This window comes from Rhinolophus ferrumequinum, chromosome 7, assembly GCF_004115265.2.
Source record: "Rhinolophus ferrumequinum isolate MPI-CBG mRhiFer1 chromosome 7, mRhiFer1_v1.p, whole genome shotgun sequence".
Taxonomy (NCBI): Eukaryota; Metazoa; Chordata; class Mammalia; order Chiroptera; family Rhinolophidae; genus Rhinolophus; species Rhinolophus ferrumequinum.
In genome coordinates this window covers 41,805,573-41,827,197 of record NC_046290.1, presented here as the reverse complement: position 1 = coordinate 41,827,197, position 21,625 = coordinate 41,805,573, and the positions used below count along the sequence as shown (strand labels likewise).

The following is a 21,625-nucleotide window of genomic DNA, read 5'->3' as shown; positions in this document are numbered from 1 at the left end:
GAATTTGAGTAATTAGAATGATAATGCCCAGAGTCATTTCAAAAGTATCACATATCAATAGTTTTAAGTCAATTTTGGAAGCTCTTTCAGAAGTCTTTAAAATGTAAGTCTGTGTAAAATTTGATTTTTTGTTTCTTTGAAGGGGAAAGAAAGCCACCTTAATTTACTCAGGTAACAGTTACAGCTTTCATGCACAGGTATTCCCATAGTACTGTGTGCTGTTTGGTCAGCCTGATATTTTTATGCTAGGGACAGGAATCTAGACACTTGAATACGACTTGAAGAGTTTTAAGGTGGTATTCAAAGATGGTGACAATTAGGGTACTGTAGAACTACATAGTAGGGACAATAAACCTAAACTTCAGAGTTCAAAGAAGGCTTCATGGAGGAAGTGACTTCTAAGCTGAGGCTTAAGGGGTAAGACAAGGTAGCTAGGCAGAAGTGGTGGGAGCAATGGGTGTATATAAAGGAAACAGAATTTATAGTGGTTCTGAACCTAAAGAAAGAATGTCACATTCCAGGAACTGACAGTTTATATAACTGGATATTAGAATGTGGGTTGGAGAAATAGGGGTAAGATTCATAGTGGGTGGGGAAGTGGTGGTGAGATGACTGGAGAGATAAGAAGGGGCCAGATCACAAAGGACTTATAAACCATGTTGAGGGGTTTGTCTACCCTAAGTGCTCTGGAAATCCATTGAAAGGTTTTATGTAGTAGTGTGGGGACAGAGTCCCAGAGAGCAGTTTCCAGGCTCTCGGCCTCACGTGGAAAAGTGCTGGCTCGGGTAGTAGATGGCCATCAGCTGTGACTAGTTGGCCATCAGCTGTAACCGGTTAGCCATTGGCCACTGATATAACTGCCGTGCCTGAGGTAGCAAGGGCAGATTGCAGTTAGCAAGTGGGTTGGTTGGTTGGAGGATTGCAGATCGTATGGCTCCTACTTCCTGTATCTTCAACCCAGCCGCCAGCGAGAATACAGTGGTATGACTCCCCTATCTATGGCTCCGTGGGTGTTCCTTTTTGGCCTCACTATGTCCTGCGTTGTTGTGCGGGGGAGCGGAAGCAGACACCCTGCATGACAGTAGGAATCACATGATCAGGTTTAGGTTTCTGAAGATTACTCTGGCAGCCACATGGAGACTGAATTAGAGAAAAGCAAGACTAGAGGGAGGGAAATAGGAGGCCATTTAAGTGTTAGGAAACTTAGAGAAAAAGAGGACACATTCTGGCATAGTAGAAAGAACATGGGCTTTGGTGTAAGCTTTGGACAAATTACCCAACTTCTCTGAGTACTCCTCTCAGCACACATTAGTTACTCAGTTGAATTGTAGCTATCATCATTGTTGAGACACTTATTTCTAGCATTTAAAGGGCTATTATATTATTTTTTAGAAGATTAGATTTGTTCTATGTAGCTCTACTAACAGGAACTAGGGGCAGATTTCAGCTTAATACAAAGAAGAGTTCACCAGCAAGTAAATTTAGTGAAAAATGGGGTGGGTTCAATAGGTAGATTTGTAAAAAAATGGAATGCATTACCTTACAATTAGTGAATGCATTGCCTTTTTGTTTCTTAGTATCCTTCATGGGCTCCTTATTTTCTGCTTCAGGTATAAGTGTTCTTTAAAGTTCTTTTCTCAACTGCTTGTTCTCATAACACATTCTCTCTTGAGTAATCTCTGAGGTTTTTAATTACAAGAGGTCCTGTTGGTCAAGAATAATTGGTACTAGAAAAAGTCCACTTAAAGTGAATCCACTTAAGACATGAAGTAAAATTTTGTAATAAATACTAATAAAAAAAGATTTGATTGGTCTTTGTATTGAGTAATGAAACTAAATATTATGGAAATAGTTTGCTTTATTTTTGTATTTAACAACAGTTAGGCTATGAATACAACTATATATAAATTCTTTAAAAACTAGGACTTAAATATTCAGTTGTTTATTGTAATATAATTGTTTTATATTCAGATTATCCTCTTTTGACGTGCCTATCTTGTTAACTGATGTTACTTTTCAATGGTTTAGGCTTGAGTCAAACAGTTCTGCAACTCCACTTTTACTGCCTTCATAAAATTCTGTCCTTTTGCGGGAAGATTTTCTTCTACAATCTTTCCCCCTAGGTTACTGAGGCTATTTCCTAAGTGGTCCTCGATTTTAATCTTTTCCATTTCTACTACCCCTAACACCAGTTGATTTAGTTCAGACCCTCATTATCTCTTGCCTAGACCACTGTAACAACTTTCTAACTGGTCTTCCTGTCTCCAGGTTTGTCTTCCGGTCTATAGTCAAGTCTGTCTCCTACATCCGGCTATATTACACACTTTCAAACACTTCACTGGCTTCCCAATAGTGGGAATATAGTAGTAGTTCCTTAATTTCCATCAGAATGTCCCTAGATGTTATTGAAAGAGAAACATTTTGTAAATTCAGTAAGTTTGGGAAATGTCAGGTTAAGAACTACTGATCTTAATTATGATACTATTTCAACAGCTTAGTTCAAGTGACATGTACCTTTGTGGGCATACATTGCCAGTTAACCTGCTATTGGGAGCTCAAGTTTATATCAAAATATGAGCTTTAAAAAAACTCCTTTGACTGTGGGCATATTTATCTCATATTCAGATATGAATTTTCCTATTTTAATTAGATTTAAGATATGAGTTAAGTTTTTTTTGAAAGTAATATCTATTCTTTGAAGAAAATTTAGAAAATACAGGATAAAAAGAAAAAGAAAAAAAGAAAATGAAGTTGCTTTTATACAAACCACCGAGAGATAATTGAATTCTTATACTCCATTGATATAGATATTATGTTTCTATACCTGCATTATCTACTTCTGAATTTATTAAATAAATATTAACTTAGCATATATGTGCAAGGCAATTCTAGGTGTTGGGGATGCAATAAATAAAGCAGGAAAAGTCCCTGCTCGCATTAAGCGTATATTCTAGTGAGGAGACAGTTAACTAAGTAAGCAATCAAATAAATAAATACATGTCCAACTGTCAAGATGTAATAAGTGCTATAAATGAAAAATAAAGCAGGTTAATGAGATAATCTTGAATGGCTCTCTATGTTAAAAAATATTTTGAAATTGATCACTTGAAATCGTATTTTCGACTGCAAAGAGATCAATGTATTTGGTTTTGAGGAAAAGTTCTTTATTGTATGTGCTTATGAAGGAATGTTTTCTTTAACGTTCTACCCTCTAAAGTTAAACTGAGCAAAGCATATGTGATGAGTATCATTTGAAGAACTACTAATCTTCATTTTGAAAAAAAAAAGTGTATTCTATTTTAGACTAAAAATATATCAGTTGCAGATCATTAAGCTTAACATGAAGCAGTCAATTGACAATTATAAAATGTAGATATTATTTTGCAATGATCTAATCATGCTGGATTAATTTTTAAAATGAAACTGCGGATGTTATCTCTTTTGATTTTATACATTCAGTGTTCTTACATTGTATATATATCGGACTACAAGTTTTCTGAGTATAAGAACTCTTCATTTATGAATATCCAGCAAAGACATTATATATACATATGTCTAATGGAATGGTAGCCACGCAAATAATTAAAAAGCTAAAAAGTTGAAAATTATGAAAATGATGATTATAATAACAGCACCTACTTTGTATTGCTATCAAAGGAGAAACACCATTGCTAAGTGTTTATTTTGCCCAATGGTGTGTAATTCTTTTCACAACACATTAGATAAGAATAAGAAGAAATTGGTTGGATCAGAGAAGTGAAAATGATGAAAATAATGGAAATTTAATTTTATATTTAGACATGTAAGCTGCCTAGTCAAAGGAAGGGAAGACTAGGCATGATTTGAATACATGAGTGGTTTTATGATCACAGGAGAGTGAGCAGGAGAAACTGGAGTTATGTAATACAGAAAAGATTTTAGCTGTTTCATAATAATATTACTCCAAACCCAAAGGCTTAAGTAATACACTTTTATTATGTCCCGGTTTCTGTGGACCAGGTGTCTGTGCATGGATGGGTTATCTATTCAGCCTCAGCCAAGGCTGGGTTCTCATCTGGAGTCTTGACTGAGGAAGAATCCACTTCTCCACTCCCATGGTTCTTGGCAGCATTCCATGGGAGTGGAGAAGTGGATTCTTCCCCCATGAAGACTGAAAGCTTTAGTTTTTTGGTTGGTTGTCTGCCAAAGGCCCCTAACAGTTTCTTGCTATGTACGGTTCACTAACTTGGTTGCTTGTTTCCTCTAAGCCAGCAAGGGAAAGACTCTATTAAGATAGATGCTACAATATGATGTAACATAATTATTATGTACAGTACTCCTACACATTTCATCATCTTTGCTATATTCTGTTGGTTAGAAACAAGTCCCAGGTCCCATCCTTATTAAAGTGGAGGAGATCACAGAAAGGTGTGGTGAACATCAGGAGGTCCTGGGGGCCACCTTAAGAGTCTCTCTGCCACAATTGGACATAGGGGAATACTTCCTGGCTGTCTTGGGGATATACTATTGAAATAAGAAATAGTATGCATCTGCTTCTCTTGACCTTTAGAAATAAACACACTACTTTATACGAGTTTCAAAGATATTTGACCGATACTTCTCTTGGTCCCTTTCATCTTATGTCTTAAAATTTATAACTTCTACCAAAGTAATTTTTAAAAGGGAAAGGCGAAAGAAGTTAGAGAAATTGAGAAAGTGCCTCTTTCTGTCAAGTATGCCATATAAATTAATCTAATTTTTCTTCACTCACTCAATTTTTCAATAAGTGGAGGTTCGAAAGATTTCTGTTCAATATAAGAATGTGAAAGTGAGGTGTGCAGAGGATCTGTATGCTCAAGTTTATTAAGTGAAGAGGAATGTAAATGAGGCAAGCATTTCCAAGTGCCATAGCACTGCAAGGTTTCCTGGGTACTGAAGAACCAAAGGTCTAGAAAACCAAGGATAAGCCACAGTCTACACTAAAATGTAGTTTAAAGTGAGTCGTGCTGGAATCATGATCTTTCAACTCTCATTCTATTGCCCTTTACCTCTAGGTTTTGGAAAAGGAATGCTTGGAGTACTCTCAAAGTGTAAATAGTTGGAGACTACAAAACTAAGTGCAAAAAATAATTCACAGCTTTTTAAAATAGAGATTTCTAGAACAATAGAATTGCTCTAATTAAGATAGTTTAATAAAAGCATCTTATTTTAAATGCTCAGAAGCGTCTTAAGAATAGATTTTTGCAACATTAATCTTCTTCATCAGAACTATCTTAGTTTAGAAAGTTAATACTCTAGTAGCTTTCTAAACAACTTTAAATGATTTTTTAAAGTACCCATTCTAAATTTAAAAGTATGATGATGTACTTACTGGAATATTATGAAATGCTTATTTGAAAATTCTTTTTTATTAAGTAATTTATTAGATTTATTTTGTTTTGCTTTCATGAACAGTTGAGTATGATTAATGTTTAATTTTTTTCAGAAAATGTAATTTGAAAAATTTAAAGAGTTTAATGTTCTCATTACCGTATTTCTTCATCTCCTCCCGTGACTTTGAAAAATCTAAATAGGTTAGAGAATTTATGAGAAGCAAGTCTATTTGAAAGACCTATAAATAAATAAATTTAATTAATGGACCTGTCTGAATTCATTAATTTTTTTTATTGTAGACCTCATAAAAAATGGCAAACCTTGGTGGCTGAATGACACCTCTGCCTTTCCTTCTGCACTACCAATTAATGGCACACATATCCGCCACAGACAGAAGAGATCAGTAAGCACAGAGCGGTTTGTGGAGACATTAGTAGTGGCAGACAAAATGATGGTGGGCTACCATGGCCGCAAAGACATTGAACATTACATTTTGAGTGTGATGAATATTGTAAGTTTGATCCCTCTACATAATATTTTAACTTAATAGTTTGTTGTGGTTTTTGACTGAGGTCATAGATTTTTATTGTGAAATAATGATTTTAAGAATTTATTTGTCTAACGTGAGAAAGGATTGATCTACTAATATTTCAGTTCCATAGAAAATAAATTTAAAGATGATTTTATTGTTCGTTTTCAGATAATAGGAGTTTCTGAATAGTTTGTGTTAAATTTTGTTTAAGAAGTTTTCTTTAACTTGAAACATTAGCTCACCCTCTCAATTAGTATGTTGTAGTTCATCTTTAGGAGAAAATATTTCTTGAGGTAGAATTGTATAACAAACCTTTTAAAAGGCATTTTGAGGGTATTGTTTTAATTGATATGGGATAAAAGAAAACCTTTTTATATACACAGTGGTTAAAGTCTTGAAAAATTGCTTTACCACTCTGTAAAAAAATAATAAATCACCCTATGATTTTTGTCTGACTTTGTGTCTTTTCTTATTTTCTGGAGGTCAGGTTGCCAAACTTTACCGTGATTCCAGCCTAGGAAACGTTGTGAATATTATAGTGGCCCGCTTAATTGTTCTCACAGAAGATCAGGTAAGAATGAGTTAGTTTATAAATCTAAACTCCTAATAGACAGGCTGTAGAATTATGTATTATAAATTTATTTAATTTATTATTGCTCCTCTTAGGAAGTTCTAGTTGAATATGATTTTCAGCACTAAGCATTTAATATTTTAAGCAAATTTTAAATAGTTTATAAGAATATACCTCTTATGTCATGTTAAAGCTATATATTTGTATATTAGCTGTATATTTCTAAAGGTGAGCATTTGCATGACAGACTTTCTAATAGTGGTTTTGGTTGTTTTTGTATGCTGATAATCACATATATTCACATTATTGTTAAAGCTGGAACTGGAAAGAATGTTTGTTCAATAATACACTAAATTAACTCTAGGTCAGATATTACAGAGATAAAAATTGGCAAGAGATTATTCCTAGAAACCACTGCTTCTAATTATAGTCCCACTTTTAGTCTTCAAAAGTTTTAACAAGTGACCTTAGTAATTTGTTTGGAACATTTCTGGTATGCATGTTGTATTGCAGCCAAACTTGGAGATAAACCACCATGCAGACAAGTCCCTCGATAGCTTCTGTAAATGGCAGAAATCCATTCTCTCCCACCAAAGTGATGGAAACACCATTCCAGAAAATGGGATTGCCCACCACGATAATGCGGTTCTTATTACTAGGTATGGTTTGTTGCAAGTATTTTACCTTTGATTGTTGTGTTTGATATTGTAACTATATTTGGTTCTATCTAAAGCCTCATTTAGGTAATGAGTATAGAGAAAGCAAAATAGTACTTTATTATTCACCATTGAAAAGAATATATTACACTATTATTGTGTTTGCATCAAATGAACCAAATAAGAAAAAAAGAAAGATTTAGAGTTGATGTAGAAATTTAATAAATAGCTTTCCTTCTACTAAGGTCTAGTCATAAGATTTAATTGGAAGTACACATATGCTTTGTTAACTGAACAAAATATGCTATAAGCAAGATTTTTAAAAGTATGAGAAAATTATACTTTAAAAATGTCATCACTCTTGGTTGTTAAAAGGGAGGACATTGGTAGTTACACAATTTACTTAGATGAATGTTTATTTAATTAAAAATATTTTAATTAAGAGATACTAATATAAAGAAGCAGATCTATTATATTATACGTTAAACAGCTTTTCTCTCGGGCAAATTACTTTTTATGATAATCCAATGAATGCATATATTTCTTTCCAGCTTTACAAAACTGTATTCAGATCCGTTTTATTCCTTACTGTCCAAGAACAACTCTATAAAGTAGATATTGTTATTATTTTTCCCATGTAAGAATGAGGAAACTGGTTCAAAATACTTAAGTTGCTTAAAATCATTCAGCTAATAAGTGAAAGAACAGGTCTCAAACCCTGGTGGTTCTTCTTTGATTATATTATGCCATTTGTCTTCATTTTTTAATATTCTAATTATGATTGGTTAGAAACATGATTACATCATAAGTTAAAGATAAGTTTGTCTTTAGACTTCTTACCAGCATTTAAAAATGAAAGCAGTAACAAACAACAATAAGCAAAATGGAATCATCATTCTATCCTGGCTAAATGGACTAGCCTTTGTTTTCTTGATTGTTCCTTTTAATTTGCAAGGCAATATTTAACATATACTTCATCTGCAGTGTGCTCATGACTTTACATTAAACTCTATGCAGGGGGGGGTATAAAGTATACGAAATCAGATTCTTTAGATCCAGAATCTTGAGTAAGATGATGTGAATTCAGCTTAAAAAAAAATTCCTGTTAGCTGAGTTGTAGAGTTAAAGTTTTTGAGTTTATTTTTTTACAGTTAGACTTACTTTAATTGCCTTCATCTACCTAACATCGTAAACCAGAAAATTTTGTTTATGACATGCTTGCTGAATAAAAACAACATTGTATAGTTCTATATTCATATGTGTTGACACGTCAGTCTGATAAATTCTGCAATTCCTCAGAGTCTTGTGGTCTGGAATGATTCCCAAATATATTTGAGGAGTTAAAAATATACTAGGAATTGTGCAAATATAGAAAACTTTGTGTAAAAATATATATGGATATCATTAGCGTCAATGAAATTACTAAAGGAATATGTCTTTCATATAATGATTACAGATATTTACATTGGCTTCTGTATTTATATTTATAAAGCCCTACCTTTGGCCAAAAAAGCAATACCCAGTGGGCTCCGAAAGCTTCACATTTTTATTATTGTATCTGCATTGGATTTTTAACTTTTGCATCAAATGACCAAAGTTATACCAAGAGTGCACATTTATAACTATTCGAGTATTGAAATACATCTGGACAGTTAGCCACCCTTTCTTTGCTCTGGCTACAACATTTGGCTGTCTGACTTGTTACTCTGAATTGGCCCAGATATTTTTCAGATCCTTTGCAGAGCTCTTTTTTGCTTTAATAAGCTATACTTTTAGTGGTTTTCTTTTCTTTTTTTCTTTTTTTTTTTGATGTCTGAGATCTGAACATAAAATTTTAAACTTTTCTTTTTAAACTTGTCTCCTAATGGTCAGATTAGCACTAGAAATGATCTCAGGATTTAATAGGACATTACTTCAAAGAGTTCATATCTCATATTATTTTATATTGGTTAAGTAGTGGAGATTAGAAAAATGCCTGTTTGGGGCAGCATAGAATGCCCTTTTGAATTGCTATTAAAGTCTCAAAGTAACTTTTAGCTTATTTCAAAGTCTACAAATATCTTTGAACTATTAGGGCCACAGAGTGACTTATCCAAAGAAGATGACTATCATCTGTAATATTCAGAGTCTTTTTTTGTTGTTGGAGCATTTGCCAGTGCTTGCCTCTCCCATATAAATTTTTGAATTGTGAAATTGAACATATGTTTAAATCATACTGCTTCTTTTAGTAAAAATAATTATGAGAATTTCATAGATGATTTTATACTAATGTTGAAAATTGCTTCATGTAATTCACTTATTAATATGTTCAGGGTTATGACTCCACCATTTAGAGGTAAGATCATGATTTATGTTTGCTTGAAATGTCAGCTCACTAGGGAGAATGGATAATGTGTTTATCGAGAGTTCCAGAGAAAAATTGATGGATATGTTTATCTCTAGTAGGCCTAATTTTGTCCTAGGGATTTAAATGTTTTAAACAGAAAACCATTTAGAACTGTAGTTACTTAGGTAGTAGTAGTTACTTTTAGAAAAAAGTATAAAAACTCAAAATGTTACCTCCTCTTAGCAAATGACATTTCATTGTTTTATTTTACTGATATAAATTTAAAACAAACTGTGCGCTACAAAGCTATCAGGTCACTGTGACTAGACAGAAAGAAAATAAAGTAAAAAAAATTAAAATTTTGTTGTTTTTCACCTGGTATGAAAAATGTTGAATTAGCACCAAGAACATCTTAAAAAATATTTATATATACATAATGTTTTAATTTTTATGTACACTTATGTTTATTTTTGTCTATAAGTGTATATAAAATATAGTGAACATCTGTTATACATCAGCTAACTTTAATCTTTTTTTAAAAAATTGAGGTATAATTGTCAAATAAAATTCTGTATATTTAAAGTATATATGATGATTTGATATATCTTGTGAGGTGATTACTATAATCAAGTTAATTAATACATCTGCACCTCATAGTTACCTTTTTTTGTTTCTTTTTTGGAGTGAGAATGTTTAATATTAATAGCTACTCTTAGTGAAGTTCAAATACCCATACAGAATTATTAACTATAGTCACCCTGCTGTCTATTAAGTCCTCAGAATTTATTCATCCAACAACTAAAAATTTGTACCCTTTTAGTAACATTTCCCTATATTCCTCATCCCCCATTCCTGGGCAGCTACCATTCTACTCTCTGTTTCTGAGTTCAACTTTTTTAAAGATTCCACATATAACTGAGGTCCTCACAACATTCAACTTGATCTCTCTGGCCTATTTCACTTAGCATAATGCCCTCCTTGTTCATCCATGTTGTTGCAAATGGCAAGATTTCCTTCTTTTTTTATGACTGACTAATATTCCTTTGTGTGTGTGTGTGTGTGTGTGTGTGTGTGTGTGTGTGTGTGTGTGTGTCTGTCTCATTTTATTCGTTGATCCGTTGATGGATGCTTAGGCTGTTTTCATATCTTGGCTGTTTTGAATAATGCAGTGAACATCAGAGTGCAGCTATCTCTTCAAGATGCTAATGTGCTATCTTACTTTCTTCAGAAATATACCCAGAAGTGGGATTGCTAGATCATATGGTAGTTTTATTTTTCAAATTTTGAGGAAACTCAAAACTACCAGCAGTGTAGTCTCCATGAGGCCTTATCAGCTGAGATTAATGTTGGAAGACTGCAGGGTTCTTTAGTGGCCAAGGCTGCAGTTGCCTTTGGCAGCAGTGAAAGCTTCTGGGGACTGCCTGGTCTCTCTTTCTCCCATGGAGGATGTCGTGGTGGTGGGGATCCCTCATGGTGCTAGGTCCAGCTTGCGGGCGTCCATGCCAGTGCTTGGTGTCTGAGGTGGGGGCACCTGTGGAGCAGTGATGGAGACGGACTGGAGTGCCAGTGCTCACAGTGCAACAGCAGCTCTGAGGTCTGGTGTTCTGGTTCCCCTGCTGCAACAATGTGTGAAATGCAGGTGTGTGCGAGGTGGCCATGAAGGCAGAGTTTGAAGCATGGGCATGTGCACAGCAACAATGGCACTTGGGTCTAGGGTGCTGGCTAGCCTGTAGTGGCATTAACTCAGATTCTTGAGATGTGGGCACGTGTGGAGCAGCCACAGGGCTGGAGTCTGGAGCCCAGGTGCACACAGACCGGACTTGGAGCCAGGGTGTGGAGAGTGGGAGCAGGTGGAGCAGCTGTGGCTCTGGAGTTGGGTGTGCTCAGGGTGAAAAGGTGCTGGCAGCCCTGGTCCCAGGGAAGCACATTAGTAATTCCTTTTTGGAGTGGGTACAGCAGCATCTTCCCCCTGTCTGAGGCCGTGCTGGCTATTGGTTGACTTGGTGATGAAAGCTGCCTGGGTCCTCTGTGGAGCAGGCTGCTGGGCCTGTGCTTCCCTGTGGAAGCTGATGGGGGTCTGGCTGTGGTGAGGGCTGTTGAGGTCCTCAGCAGCAAAAGCTGCGGGGTTCTCTGCGTAACAGGTCACTGAGGACCATGATGGTGTGTGCCTCATGGCTTGACATTTTGTTCCAAGTTTCCTCCAGACATCTCCACTAAGCTGATCTCTCCAGAAATTCTTTGTGCGGTTATTGTCCATTTTTTGTTCCACTATGTTGCTGTAGGTTCTTAATTGCACTCTTGAGCCCTCCCAGGGCTATTTTCGTTTGTGAATAGTTATCTCATTGTAGTTTTGTGTTGGGGGATGAAGGTTGGTATCTCCTACTTCACCATCTTGCTGATGTCACTCTCATAGCTTTATCAGATCTTAACATTTTGCCATACCAAAGAGCAGTTAGTTTCATGTCACTTTCTAAATTGATGTATGGATACTTCTCTATGGTGTATCAACTATGTGACATCTTAGCTCTGAACATAAGAGTAAGTGCTATAATGCATAAATTTGTGGAAATATAGTCATATGAAATAAATAAACATTAATGGTGGAATAAAGAAATTGGTCTTTTATTTTTGTGATCCATTTTTAGTTAAAATAGTAGTAGTAATATATATTGGTTACTTATATAGACTAGATTTATTAGAATTATTTGATGATTATTAGTGTTTACTTAAATCAGCTTGACGTTTAGTAACTCTTTTCAAAATAATGGAATATGACACCATATAACTAGGTCAAGAAATGATTAATATTTTGTACTCGAAATTCTGGAAACAGAATTTAAGAAATAGGACTGTATGTATACACTTAAAAAGTTACACTTGCTACAAAACTTTCAGATTATCTATATTTACTTTGTATTGAGAAACTAAATTAATAGTTACTTAGAAATAAAAATCTACTATTTGACAGATTATTTAAAAAAGTATTTATTTCCACATGAAGTCAGGACATATCCACCACAAAATTAAATTCAAGCCAATTTTTAAATTTATTTTGTGGCAAAAGTATTAAATCCATTTATAGTCTGAAAATCGGTAGGAATTTGGTGACATAAGTTGTACTTGCATCAATGTTGAGCGATTAACATGAGCAGATTAATGTATACATTTCCTGGCTTTGTCTACTATTTAGCATTGGAATCATGTTTTTCATCTTTATGATATTAATATATAATGGTATATATTTCAGATAGGAATTATAACCTAAGCTCTTCTTTTTGGTAACAGACAGCTTTATTGAGATTATTATAATTCATAGACCATACAATTTACCCATTTAAAGTGTACAATTCAATGGTTTTTAGTATATTCACAGGTTTGTGCAACCATAATTAATTTAAATAGAGTTCTATCATTCCCAAAGGACGTCTTCTCTATTCCCTTCATCTTCCTCATCCCAGCCCCAGCCTTAGGCAACCACCAATCTTTTTGTCTCTATAGTTTTGCCTAATCTGGACTTTTTGTATGCATGGAATTATACAACATGTGGGCTTTTGTGATGGGCTTCTTTTATTTTGTATATTGTTTTCAAGGTTCATCCATGTTGTAGCATGTACCAGGACTTCATTCCTTTTATTATCCTAAATTATTGAAAATTCAAGGTACAGATCTTTAAGAATTCCTCTGTTAATAGGATATTCTGCCATAATTATACTTCCTTTTCAATTTTCCATTAATGAAATATATAAGGCATATAACTACATTTCAAAATACAAACTACAGATGCAAAAATTTCATACTAAGTCACATAATTTAGTCATTTAATTAAAATGAGCATATTTATCCTCTTACGGGATCATGGCAATTTGCTTTGATGGTGCCGGATTTTAAAGGGATTAGAATTTCCAAAGTCAACTAATGTTTTCAGATGGGAGATTAAAAATAGCTGTAAAAATGTATTTTTGGTAAAACTTGGCCTGTAATATGTAGATTTAAACAGGTTTCCTGATATTTTAAAGAATGTTATCTATCAGAATTATATATTGACTTCACAATTATACATTAAAACAGAGGAAAGGGAAATTCAATGTGGTACATTAACATTTATTTGGTTTTTATTTATGGTTGTTTCTTTTTAATCCTTAAGGAAAAGCCAGTTAAATTTTTTATGAACTATTACTAAGCTGTTAAGAATATGCTAATGTTATAGGCCACAGAGGAATCCTGAATTCAGATTGTGGATGAATTGGTTTTGGCATTTGGACATTTTGAAGCATTCATTATTCTCTTATCACTCTGGCTTGATCATTCTTACCCATCCCCATCATCCTTCTTCCTTTTTAAGTTTCTTTTCGTTTGGTCCCCGGTTCATTGATTCCTTACTCAGATGTGTTTGAGTAGATTATTTCCATTTCGATCTAGGGTTATGACAAATTTGGGCAACCTTGATTTATCCTTGTGCATTTTAGGATACTTTCCAGAGAGAGCGTACTATTGACTGCTATTTCTAGACAATAGGCACAAACTAGGACCAGGTAAAAGAGAATTATGGTCAGCCCAGGCATTACCTATGTTTGCTTGTAACACTTCAATTACTAATGGGAATAAGAAAATACTTTTCTCTCAGTGCCTCAGTACATGCAATTTAGTAAACTGTCTTTGTATACACCTTGAGTAAAATTGTGCTTTATTTGTAATAGGCACCATTAAATAAGTAAATCCAAGAAGGATGTGTCATAATAAACACTTAACTTTGAGGAATAGTAAGTTTACTATTTATAATGGTTTTATGGATATATTTATGCAGTTTCTTATATGCCAAGTAAGTAAGTGTTTACAGACATTTAATTATTTAAACCTCACAATAACTTCATGAGACAGGTTCTGTTATTATCTCCATTTTATAGATGAGAAAACTGAGGTACAGGGAAGCTAAATGATTGGCAAGATCACACATGCATGAGAAGACCCAGGATTTAAACCAGACAATCTGTCTCCTGAATCCTTTTAGAGGAATTATAGGAGTGTTCAGCAAAAATAATGTGGTGACACATTAACAATAGTGGCTACTGTGGTAGGTAGACTTCTAAGTTGGCCCCCAATAATCTCTGGCCTCTGGTATTCGAGACTTTGTGTAATCCCCTTCTGCTGAGTTTGGGCTGGGCCTAGTGAATTGATCTTTTAACAATGCAGATTCTTCCTACCTACAAACAAAGTATATCTCTTTGTCTATTTAGGTCTTCTTAATTTCTCTCAGCAGTATTTCGTGGTCTTCTGTTTTCAGACCTTTTGTTATTTTTTGATGTTATTGTGAGTAGTATTGTTTTACAAATTTCATTTTATAATTGTTTACTACTAGTATATAAAAATACAATGGATTTTGTATCCTTTTTTAAATTTACTATTAATTTTCGTAGCTTTTTAAAAGATTCTAACGGATTTTCTACAAGAAAAATATTAAAGATAGTTTTACTTCTTCCTTTTAATCATATTAAAAGGTAGTTTTAATATGATATTAAAGGTAGTTTTACTTCTTTCTTTTAATCATAAATGACTTTTATTTCTTTTTCTTGCCTTATTTCACTGGCTAGGGCCTCTAGTACAATGTGGAATAAAGATGTGATAGCAAGAGATCCTTGCCTTGTTACTGCTCTTAGCGGGAAAGCATTCCGTGTTTCAACATTAATTGTGATGTTTCCTGTAGGGTTTTTGTAGATGGCCTTTATCAGGCTGACAAAGTTCTCTTCTCTTTCTAGTTTGCTGAATTTTTATGAGGAATGGCTGGTGAATTTTGTCAAATACTTTTTCTGCATTTATTGGGAGGATCATATGTTTTTTCCTTTTGTTTATTAATACAGTGAATTGAATTGATTAATTTAGAATGTTTATATAACCTTGCATTCCTTTGATAAACCCAATTTGGTCATGATTTATTATCCTTTTAATATATTGTTAGATATGATTTGCCAACATTTTGTTCATATATATATATATATATATATATGCATCTATATTTACGAGGGATTTTGTTCTGTAGTTTTCTTATGTCTTTATCTGGTTTTGGTGTTGGGGTAATGTTAACCTTACAGAATGAGTTCGAGAATATTTCCTTCTTTCCAATTTTCTGCAAAGGTTCATATAGAATTAGCATTATTCCTTCCACAAATGTTTTATAAAATTCAGAAATGAAGACATCTGGATCTGGAGTTTATTTTGTGGGATGATTTTTAACTACCAATTCAAATTATTTAAGAGATATAGAGCTATTTAGGTTATTTTATTCAATGTGCTTTGGTAGTTGAGTCAAAAAATGTATTTCTTCTAAGTTGTAGAATGTATTGATATAGTTGTTCATAATATCTTATCTTTTTGATATCTGTAGAATCCATAGTGATTTCCTCTCTTTCTGATATTGGTATTTTTTGTTCTCTTTTTTCCTAGTTTCTCTGGCTGGTTTTAATCTACTTAAATTTAGTTTTTGTGGTTTTCTCTATTGTTTTTCTGTTTCTTTGATTTCTGCGATGATTTTTATTGTTTCCATTCCTATACTTACTTTGGGTTTAATTTGCTATTCTTTTTGTAATTTTGTAAGGGGGAAGCTGTGGTCACTGATTTGTTACCTTTATGCTTTTTCTGGTATAAGTGTTTTGTGTTATAAAATTTCCCCCTAACTACAGCTCTATCACATCGCACAAATTTGTATGTGTTGTGTTTTTATTTCCATTCAGCTCCAAATACTTTATAATTTTCCTTTAATTCTTTTTTTGACCCATGCAACATTCAGAGTTGTGTTACTTAGTTCCAAATATTTGTTTTTTTCCCCTCTGAGATCATTCTGTTATTTATTTCTAATTTAATTCCACTGTAGTCAGAAAATATACTTTGTATGACTCATGCTTTTTAATTTATTGAGACTTGTTTTATGGTCTTTCTTGCTATATGTTCCAGGTGCACTTGAAAATAATGTGTATTCTGCTATTGTTGGATGGAATGTTTTGAAAATTCAACTCTTCTATATCCTTACTGATTTGAACAATTTTAACCCTACTAAGTACTGGCTAAATGCTCTACAATGTGGTTTTCCCAATTTTCATACTTGAAAGCACTGTAGGAGAGTTCTAGTTTACTCCAATTTGCCTAACAAACTGCTTAGCTTTATAATGCGTGATACATTTTAAGTAGTCAATTAATGTGTTAGTAGTTATTATTAGACCTAAATTAATGTCATTTTACTATTTTTAAAATTTTGCTAATAAAGAACGAGGGAAGATTTAGAGCAGTAATTTGTGCATTTATCTGTTATGAACTTGTCATTTCTTTGAGTTTTAGTTAGTAGCTCATTGTTAATATACTTTTTTCTCCCTTGTCACATGAATAAAATCAAGGGTAGGTCCAGTTCTATCAGTTTCTTTTATTTTTTCTTAACAGCTCTATTGACATGTAATTCACATACCATACCGTTCACCCATTTAACATGAACAATTCAATGGTTTTTAGTATATTTACAGAGTTGTACAAACTATCACCGCTACCTATTTTAGAAGATTTCTATCACCCCAAAATGAAACCCTGTACCCGTTAGCCGTCACCCTCCATTTCCCATAGTCCTAGGAAACCACTAAACTACTTTCTGTATAGATTTGCCAATTCTAGACATTTCATAATGGTATTATAAAATATGTGGTCTTTTACAACTGGCTTCTTTCACTTAGAATGTTTTCAAGGTTCATCACTGTTGTAGTATGCATCAATACTTCATTTGTTTTTATGACTGAATAATATTCTATTGTGTGGATACACTACGTTTTATCTATCCATTCATCAATTGATGGACATTTGGGTTGTTTCCCTTTTTGGCTGTTATGGATAATGTGGCTGCTGTGAACATTCATTTATAAGTTTTTATGTGGATGTATGTTTTAATTTCTCTTGAGGAGATACCTAGGAGTGGAATTGTTGGGTTATAAGGTAACTATACTAACTTTTTGAAGAATTGCCAAACTGTTTTCAAAGTGGCTGCACCAGCAATGTATAAGTGTTCAAATTTCTCCACACCCTGGCCAACACCTTTTATTGTCTGTCTTTTTGGTCATAGTATTTCTAGTGAACGTGAAGTCGTATCGTATTGTGGTTTTGACTTGCATTTTCTGGAAGGCTATGTTGAGCATTTTTTTCATGTGCTTATTAGCTATTTTTATATCTCTTTTGGAGAAATACATAACATTCTTTTATTTGACTAGATTTTATTTCTTTTCGCATTTATGTAAAAAGTTAAAAATGAACATTTAACTTTATACAAAATCAAATATTCATTTTGAGGAATATATTTATTCAAGTTTTTATTCAATAGATGTTGAATAGTGGGAAATGGTCTTTGTAGTCACACAGCCCTTGAATCCTACCCCTGACATCTGAAGGTTGGTGACCTGGGACTAAGTACCCAAGCTCTCTGAGTTTGTAGGATGGTGTAATTTTATGATATAATGTGTGTAACTTGGTACACCTTGTAGGGAGACATAGTAATAATTTGGAGCTATTATTAACTATGTATTAGGCACAAACCAGGTTTTGAGAAGACCAAGTATAGTGGAATCATAGAAGAAGCATCTAATCTTACATGGAGGAGAATCCAAGCATAACTTCATTCAGAGTATAATACTTGACCAGGGACTTGGAAGTTCAATAGGAATTTGAATAAATGATGGGTGCCTGTTCAAGAAAGAGGCATTGCATATTCAGTGACATAGAAAATGTGAGAGAGAAAATGGCCTCCTTTGGGGATCATAAAGCTCAGTATTTTTAGGGAGGAAAGTGTGGGTGAGAAATTATAGGAGATGAGGTTGGACAGGTAGAAACTCATTTACTGATTCATACATTCAACCTTTATTTGTTGAATTAATAATACGTCATGGTGCTGTTGACTGCTAGGTATTCAGTGGTGAATAAGACAAAGAATAAATTTGGTGGGTTTGAGGAAAAGAAGTGAAATGTAGTGAGCAAATGGGGAGAATAATATGAATAATATAAGAGAAGTTGCAGGGGCCACGGCAAGAAAGGTTTTGTGTGCATATTTACAAATTTAGTAGCATGGCATAGAAATAATAATGTTCCCTAATCATGAGTATTCAAATTGATTTCTTTTGTTTGGTTTTCAGTTATTAAAAACAATGGAATTCTCTTTGTACTCATGTACAAATATGTCCATATTATGAAATGCTAATCAGGAATATATAGACATGGAAAATTCTTCAAGAAATAAAGTAAAGCAAGCAAACAAAGTTACATGGAGGAGAATCTAAGTGTACCTTCATAAAATAGTATTTCTTTTATGTTTAAAAAAATCAACAAAACTAGTAAAAAAAGAACTTAGCTTTTATTTTATGTTATTTTTTACATAAGGGATAACATTGGAGAAATCTAAGCAGAAAAGTGACATGATCAGATTAAAAAAATGTCCCTGACAAGAGTGTGGAGGATAAGTTGTGTGTATGTGATTAAGTGCTAATATTTGCAAAGCAGTGAAAAATGGGTGGAAAAAAATTCAATGCCTCTTTTCTCTCTAGTTCAGAAAGGCTTTTTAGAACCATTTGAATTAGCATTTCACTTTTCTTTTTTACTTATCCTAGAGAACCGGATGCCGGGCAAAAATCTTTTAGTTTCCGATGTTGGAAGATGAGGCGTTCTTGATGAGTGAAGTAAAAGGGTAAAGGAAAAGGAAAGGAGATTTGGGGAATAAAAAGAGGAAACTCCATTTAGAGACATTAGAAGTTACACTTCTTTTTTGATTAAATTTTTTTTGATTAAATTTTTACACTGTATTATTTTGGGACACTATTTATATTGGCTATATCCTTCCTATCCCACCCTTCCAGAATTTATCAAAAACTAACATCCCTACAAGTGATACCTTTCTCATTTTATAAATTCTCAGCACCTTAATAATAGCCCAATGTTAAAGAAATCTTTTCAGAAATAATTCTGAAGAGTCTTTTCTAGAATAAGAAAAAGCAATGTTAATTTTACCCACTTCTCTCACAATCTCTTCTCAATTTACATTTACTTTCAGTAATCTCATTCATTCTCATGACTTAAGTACCATTCAGTTAAGTACACCTATACAGCTTTAAGCACCATTTATATCCAAATATACATCTCTAGCCCCGACCCTTCCTCTAAACTCTCTATTTGTAAATTGAGTTGTAATTGACATCTCCATGCATCTCAAACTTAACATGTTTAAAACCATATTGCTAATCTTTCCTTTAAACCTGCTCTTTCTGCAGCTTTTCTGATTTCAGCTTCTCTCTATGTGGCAATTACAGTACTTTTGCCTGTTATACAAACAGCAAAGAGGCTTCAATTAGAGAATTAATATTAAGGAATTAATAACATGACATTGGAAAATTAATATATACTAGGTTTAGCTCTACAAAATTTTTAAGCATTTCCTCTATTTCCTTGCTTTACACTGATATTTTTTGTTTGCTAATATTTTTTGTTTGCTAATCTCTGATATCTTTCTTCCTATCACCTAATGGTTAGTTTACATATATCATGAGCTAAATATACATACTTAAAAACTGTATTAAGAAGGAAGAAGATGAATTATAGTTCTTGAAAAAGTATGTGAAGTATTTAGGGGGTCCTGCTCCTGCCTACTAGTCCATTTCTCTAGAGTTCTGGGCTTAACTTTCCAAATGGGTTTTTGTGCCTGAAAGATAAACTTATAATGATACAGTAACTTTTCAGAATTTCCTTAAAAAAAAATTGTTTCTCCATTTTACTGATAATAAAGGATATTGAGAAAGGAAAGACTAAGAGATTTACATAATTCTTTATATGGCTGCAGTGGAAAGACTAGAAAAAGGAATAGGAAAACTATTAAAATTAATTTTGAGACACATAGAAATTATCTTCTCCAGGAAATACTGTAAAGCTACATTTATTCATTCATTGAGACATTCAACAAACATTTATCGTGTACTTACTGTATGTAAGTTGTTGGGAATCACATAACAGTGAATAAGATAGATAAAAGTCTAAGTTCTTAGCTTTCACTCTAGAGAGAGATAGATTATGAATAAGTGAAAAAACGAAGAAATACATAATTTTAATGTGGGATATGTATATAGGATAGAGAGAGTGACAAACGATGTAAGGAGGTAGAAAAGTCTCTCTGGTAAGGTAACTTTAAAAGGTGTGAAGGATGAGGAGTCAGCCATATTGCAAGAGGAGAATGACAATGGCATGTGCTTTAGGCAAAGAAAACACACATGCAAATAATGAATAAACTCGAGTAAGTAAATGAGGTGGGAAAGAGTTTGGCTTGTATGAGAATATTTGCTACAAGTGCATACACATGCACTCTTTTTTGCCCCCCGCTGTTTATTTTTGCTTTCTCTTTTTTTTTTTTGAGCTGCCTTGGCTGGCTGTTCATATTGAAAAAATACTATTTGGGAGCCTTATTTACATTGGTTAAGGCTTGTTGATGAAAGATTTCCCTCAGGGTGATTGGATGTTTGTTCACTTTTTTCCAGGGGAGGCAAAAATGACGGTGTCCTTGGGTCTTTTCTGTGAGACCATTCAGTTTCTCTAGAAAATAACCCAACAATTTCCTGCCTAATTGCAAGTGTTCTGAAAGCCAGATTGGGAGAGTGTGGGAAGGTTCCAACTAAGCATGCTGTTACTGGTTTCAAGCATTGGACTTTACCTTTGCCTTCCACTAGCTAAGGTGTCCTTGAAACTGAGCCTCTCTAGTTTAATTTCAGAGAACGAAACTGGAGGTCAAGGTTGTGGAAGATGAAAGTTTTCTAGTCTTGCAAGAGTATACCTGGTCTTCTGTATACAGATTTTGAACCAATCTCTGTTTTCAACCTCATGCCTCAGCCTTCTCAAAGGTGGTTAATTCTTTTCTTTTTTAATTAGTTTCAGGAGTACAAAACAATGTAATAGTTAGACATTTACACCCCTCACAAAGTGATAACTCCCCGCCCCCAATCTACTACCCTTCTGACAGATTTTGTGGGGTGTCAGATGGGCACATGTCTTATTAGGGAGACCACTTCATGGATGGTGTAGATGCCTGACCACTGCGCAGTACACCTTAGACTGAAGCTGAATAACAATGAATGTCAACTGTAATTTATTATAGTTTCTAATTTTGTTTATAAATTCTTGATTATTCAAATAGT

At 33.7% G+C, this 21,625-nt stretch overlaps 1 protein-coding gene across 1 annotated transcript in view; it reads left to right on the top strand.

The window, feature by feature from the left end:
* ADAMTS6 (ADAM metallopeptidase with thrombospondin type 1 motif 6) overlaps positions 1-21,625 on the top strand; it is a 255,576-nt gene that overhangs the window by 19,393 nt on the left and 214,558 nt on the right. The window contains exons 5-7 of the mRNA XM_033109798.1: positions 5,652-5,863; positions 6,372-6,455; positions 6,969-7,114. Of these exons, the coding sequence (XP_032965689.1) occupies positions 5,652-5,863; positions 6,372-6,455; positions 6,969-7,114 (442 nt within the window). The remainder of the gene's footprint in view (positions 1-5,651; positions 5,864-6,371; positions 6,456-6,968; positions 7,115-21,625) is intronic.